The 6000-nt window shown below is 36.8% G+C and overlaps 1 protein-coding gene and 1 long non-coding RNA gene across 2 annotated transcripts; one reads left to right on the top strand and one right to left on the bottom strand.

Annotated features, from left to right (window-relative positions):
* Positions 1-1264: 1264 nt before the first annotated feature.
* LOC130015626 (uncharacterized) lies at positions 1265-3739 on the bottom strand. The gene is made up of 4 exons (XR_008790901.1): positions 3646-3739; positions 3482-3560; positions 3309-3376; positions 1265-2202 (listed from the first exon to the last, which is right to left on the bottom strand). It is a non-coding gene; the product is annotated as an uncharacterized LOC130015626 (long non-coding RNA).
* A 628-nt stretch (positions 3740-4367) lies between these two features.
* Positions 4368-5664, top strand: LOC130015648 (uncharacterized). Its single transcript, XM_056106194.1, has 4 exons — positions 4368-4376; positions 4721-4984; positions 5116-5202; positions 5471-5664. The coding sequence occupies exons 1-4, from the start codon at positions 4368-4370 to the stop codon at positions 5486-5488; spliced, it is 378 nt and encodes a 125-aa protein (XP_055962169.1). The 3' UTR covers positions 5489-5664.
* Positions 5665-6000: the final 336 nt, after the last annotated feature.

Raw genomic sequence — 6000 nt, 5'->3', positions numbered from 1 at the left:
TCAGCAAACTCACAAAATCGCGCCCTAAGCCTTTCACGTATCTGTTGTTCACCCTCTCCTGATCTGTCTGCAAGTCCGGCGCGAACCGACCCAACCTCACGAACTCTGTCGTGTACTCGGATACTGACCTATCATCCCTAGTAAGTGAAAGCAATCTGTCTCTGTGACCCTCTGTCACTGAAAACGGCAAGAAGAAAGCTCTGAATCTCGCCACAAACTGAGCCCAAGAGATGGTAGCCATGTCAGCATGAACAGAACTACGAAACCAGTTCCCAGCTGAACCCTTCATAGACATCTCTACAAGAACGACGGTCTGACGCTCCGTAGCCTGTAGTCGCCGAGCATTCTGCTCAACCTCCTCGAGAAAATCCAGCGCGTCTCCGGAACCGTCAAACTCCGTTGGCTTTAGCCTCATGTAAGCCAATACCAGATCCCTGTCAGTGGTTCCAACACCACCAACTACTGCACCACCAGCCTGTGGTTGCTGTTGCTGGGCAATCTGACCCAAAACCGCATACTGATCCTGCAAAGCGACCTGTCCCGCTTGCAGCTGAACCTGGTTGAGTTGTAACGCCGCGACTCCAGCCAAAAACGTGTTGAAGTCGAAGTCGCCCAACTCAGGTTGTGCCACACCTGGCGCTTGAGCACCTCCTGCAGCACCGCGTCCTACGCCTCTGCCTCTACCTCTGCCAGCTTGGCCTCGGCCACCACGACCTCGACCAGCTCGACCCCGACCAGCTGGGCCTCTGCCTGCTAGTCCTCCACCAGCATGAACCTCTGGTTCATTCTGATCCACCTCCATAGAGATCGCGTCATCAGCCTCAGCATTTTGCTGAGCCGCAGCACGAGTACGAGTATTCATTCCTAAGAATGAAACAAGAATAATTTAAATACACATAAAATTTCATACCCAAGCATGAAATAAAACAAGCACCAATTAAGATTTCCCGAGAAATCAACAGCAATATAATATATTCACCCAAGTGAAAATAGCAATAAATCAAGCAATAAAGCAATTAACATACATAATTGACTCACGACATTCCTATAGGAGTAGGCAGAAAGTTTTGAAAACAAAAGATGACGTTTCAAAGACAAGACTCGAATCCTAATTCCGCAGTAGTTCCTAGGGTAAATTAACCACTTAGCATGCCAAAACAATTAAACAATTAACATTTAAAAAGGCCTTGGTTTGAAACCAAAGCTCTGATACCAAGTTTGTCACGACCCATTTTCATGAATCGCGACCGGCGCTAGGGTATGGGTATGGTTGTACCAAAACCCGTAGCTAGCCTTGCGGATAACCAATTTATAACATTTAAAATAATGTACCTGCATAAAACCACATGCTCGGGGGCAACCGAGACTTCGGCCTAATCTAGAAGTACATAGAGCAATATATATATTTAACGTACGCTTATCTCAGAATAATCTCCAACAGTATGGCAATATAATATAAATACCATAAACACTGTAATCATGCCAAAGCGATAAAGTAATAGTTGGACCAATCCAACAAACAATAGTCAAAACTATAAACGTAAGACTAAGACAAGAATAATATGAAACTACTACTGCGGTCTAAGAGTTTAAAATAGTTCGACTCTTTTATTCTGAAAATAAAATAAAAACCTCCGAGAATGAAGAAACGGAGATCGACCAAACGCTCAAATCATAAACCTGGAAAATTTGGGAAAACAACGGGGTCAGATTTACTGAGTAGAGTTTATATAACCATTTACATTTATTAAGTTAAAAACCTTTAAAACGTTTAATAAAACATTTTCATTATGGATTTTCAATGAAACCCTAAACCACAATTCTAAATCCATTGTCGTATCGGTGAGACGTATCTCAATAACCGATCCCCGACTATCACTTAATAAATAGTGAGCCCAGGAGACGTATCTTCCACCGGTGCCCTCACTAAGGTGAGACGTATCTCAAACCTACCTCAATACCATAATCATTACCGGTGCGCACGCAGTCCCGATGATGCCCATCGAGTAGCACGTTCCAAATCAAATCCACAATGCGGGAAAACAGTTCGAAAGCTGTTTATACATATATATACATACAAAATATAATAGTTGCTTAATAAAGAGGTAAATAGAGATATAAACTCACTGCTTGCTAAATCCACGTGATCCTGACAAGCAATCTAACTCTGGTTCGCCTCTGAAGTACGAACAGTCGACGGGTCTAAATAAAATATTAAAATCATAATTAAAATCAGACCCTAACTCTAAAGAGTACTAGACACCACATAGGACTAGCACAACGCAAAACCAAGTCACATTTAATAAACACGTATATTAAATGCATTCCAAATATAACCCAAGTTATAAAATATAATCATAAACATATTTAAAATGGTATATAAATTAATTTAAATAAATCCATATAAGTGAGTCAGCCGAGTTATCAAAACTACCAAGCTTCTTCCCACTTGTTGAGTGACCATAGTCTAACCCAAACGAAACTTATTAATTTTATAAACCCGAGTTTATTAAATTAAAAATACTTGATAAAACAATTATCTATATTAAATAGAATTTAATATCTTATAGTTCAAGTAACCCAAGTTACAACCCAAAAACTAAATTATTTAAAGTCTATAAAAGTTTAGGGACTAAACTGTACTTTAGCCAAATAGGGACTAAACTGTACTTTAATCGATTGAATATCAAATTAATTTCCAATCCTTAATTTACTAAATAATAAATCAATTAGAAGTCCAAAAGTTATAACTAAACTAAAATAAGTCTTTTAGAAACTTTCAGGTACTAATTTGTAAATTAGCCAAATTGACATATCCATTAAAATTAAATATAATTACCCTAGTAATTATATTAATTTAAGTTATTAAATATTTTACGTATTCAAATTGTCTATTTAAAATCAAAAGAGTTCAAGCTATTATTAAACAAGATTAATATGTTAAAACTAACTTGAATAATTCAATTGATTTAGGTAAAACAATGCAATGATCATTCATGATATTTGACCATCTCTTTTATTTCAAAAGAACCACTTTCCCTCTAACTTAATCTGCCAATTGCTACAACTACATAAAAGCTATAATTCATAAACAAGAACAAGAACAGAAGCATAACAATGGCAGCGAGTTTAACATTTTTGACTATGAAACCGTGTCGCATACGCAAGCAAATAACAAAGAGATCCACGATATAACAATCATCCACCAACATGAACCAAAGACAGTATCAAGAACAAAAGAAACGGCAGAAACATAACATGAACGTTTCGAAATTGAAACGGCGACGAAACGGGAGTTTGGTACGTACCGTTTGGAGAACAACAAGCTTGATGATTCAGAGATGGGATGAGGTTCGAATGACAAGATAAACAAAGCCTAACATTAACAAAATTTCATGCTCATGAGATTCCAGAAAGCGGTAGTCATATGAATCCCAAAGCGATAAACCGAACGGCATTAAAAACAAGAGATTCAACGTACCAATTTGATATGAAACACGTAAGGATTAACAATAATGAAGTCGTCTGATTGTAGTTGCGATAAATCCACCGATACGATGCTAGAATAATGAGGCTACGAGTTAACAACGGCACGAGACGATATCGAACATCAATCAAAGAAAAGAACAAAGCGAAGATACTTACCGGATTGGAAAGGATGAAACGAATGAAGGTAGGTGAGGTCTCAGATTTGCTAAGGAGGAATGGTGGCTGAGTTTTTTTTTTGTTAAATGTTGAAAGAAAATATTAGGTTAAAAGAAGAAAGAAACGTGAAATCATAAATAGGAAGATGATTCTGCAAATGGTTTAGGAACCAATTTGTATGGGCTTTAAAGGCATGGCCTATTGGCCTATTATGTTACAACAAAAACAAATGGCCCATAGTTCACGTGAACCATAAGAAGAAGTTTGCATGCATGGCTTTTTCCTTTTCTTTTCGTTTTTTCCCTTTTTTTTTCTAATAAAAATAAATACTTAACATATCTAATTTAGTAATAATAATGATAATTTAGATAAAGCTTGACGGAATGTAAAAATTGATAATTAAAATAAAAAAAATAATTTAAAAAAATAATTTAAAAATACGGGATATTACACTAGTGATGGATTTAACCCTTTTGGAAATATGAGCACGAGTTATAGCATGTGGCCGGTGATTGTGACGCCATATAACTTACCACCATGGAAATGCATGAAGGAGAATTTTTTGATGTTATCTTTGCTTATTCCTAGGGGTGTAAACGAACCGAGCCGTTCGCGAGCAGCTCGGTGTTCGGCTCGATAAGAGCTCGGTTCATGTTCGTTCGGATTCTAAACGAACCGAGTTCGAGCTCAATTTTTCGTTCGTTAATATAAACGAGCCGAACATGAACATGGTGGCGTTCGGCTCGTTTACGTTCGCGAACAACTCGATTAAGTGTTCGTGAACAAGTTCGTGAACGAGCTCGATTAAGTGTTCGTGAACGAGCTCGATTAAGTGTTCGTGAACGAGCTCGATTAAGAGTTCGTAAACAAGCTCATTTAAGCTCGATTAAGTGTTCGTGAATTAACTCGTATTTAAATTTATTTATATAAATATATTTTACAATTTTAAAATTATTAATATTTAACAAAACATCAAAACTACGTAGTTTTGAAACTAATAACCTAAAATGCTAAGAAAACTAATAACCTAAACAGACTTTACAATTCTAAACCCTGATGTCTCTCCTATATTCAGTTTCTTCACGCTGCCTCTCCAATATTCAGTTTCTTCTTCAATTTCTTTAAGCCAATAACGCTTCACGCCGGTGACTCTTCACGTCACCACAGCGGTCTGCTCTTTGTTGCCTCTGCTCCTTCAACGATCTGGTCTTCGTCGTCTCTGCCCCTTCAACAACCTGCTCTTCGGCCGCCTCTTTTGTTCGTGTCGATCTGCTTCTACTCGGCAATTATGGTGTTCGTCATCCCCTACTCCATCGCCGACCACATCTGTTTCTCGGAGGTTAGTAATTTGAAAGCTGAGTTTGAAATCCTTTGTTACTTTGTTTTCTTGTTTATTTATAATAGCTTTTTAAACAAATCACCCACTCGTCCTAAACAAATCAACAATAACTCATTCATTACATTTAATAGGGCTGTTCATCAAATGCAAAAAAGGACACTGAAATGCCTATAATGAAAGTCCATAAAGAGACGAGAATAATTACTGCTTTCTCCAAGGTAATGTCACAACAAAAAATTATTATAGTATGCCATTTTCAGCCACACTTAAATCAAAACTTCATCTGTATAATATCATTAATTAGGGTAGGTGTTGTTATTTAATATCTGTTCTTTAATACCTGTAATTTAATTGTTATAGAGTTTGAAAGTTGAATATGGATTTTTGATGCCTTGTTATTAGATAATATTTGTTTATTTAGTTTCAAATTTATAATAGCATTTTTTGTGTATCTTTTAATTTTATTGTTTAATTGTTTTGTAACAGAATGTCGAATATAAATGAGGGTGTCATTCAAATTCAATTGACTCAAAACTCACAAACAAATCCAGTTTTGGATAATATTGCTGAAAATGAAGATGTTGAAAGAGAAGGAAATGCATCTATTACATTTTTGTCTTTAGAATTTTATGTTGCTTATGTATTTTGTAATTTATGTTTAGATAATTTTTTGTTGGATTTATCAGCTGTACTTTAAATTTTATTATGTGTTTGAAAAAAAATCATTATTAGGCAAAACTAATTCAGCTTGTATTCGTGTTTTGCGAACGAGTTGAACTCGTGGTCGTTCGTTTAGCCACTAAACGAACGAGCTCGCGAACAAGCTTATCGATCAGGCTCGCGAACAGGCTTATCAATCAGGCTCGCGAACAAGCTCGCGAACGAGCTCGTTTATTTCTTATCGAGCTCGTTCGCGAGCTCGTTCGTTTAGCGGCTAAACGAACGAACACGAGCCGAACACGAACTGAACATGAACACTATAAAATTTAAACGAACCGAACATGAACACCCTGTTT

Source organism: Mercurialis annua, linkage group LG6 (assembly GCF_937616625.2).
Source record: "Mercurialis annua linkage group LG6, ddMerAnnu1.2, whole genome shotgun sequence".
NCBI lineage: Eukaryota > Viridiplantae > Streptophyta > Magnoliopsida > Malpighiales > Euphorbiaceae > Mercurialis > Mercurialis annua.
The sequence above is the reverse complement of the archived record's forward strand: the minus strand, read 5'-3'. Positions and strand labels throughout refer to the sequence as shown.

What these genes read in the sequence shown, in the direction of transcription:
- LOC130015648 (XM_056106194.1), top strand. An exon ending in ACCACATCTGTTTCTCGGAG is followed by an intron (nt 4,985 to 5,115) that starts GTTAGTAATTTG and finishes TACATTTAATAG; the next exon opens with GGCTGTTCATCAAATGCAAA.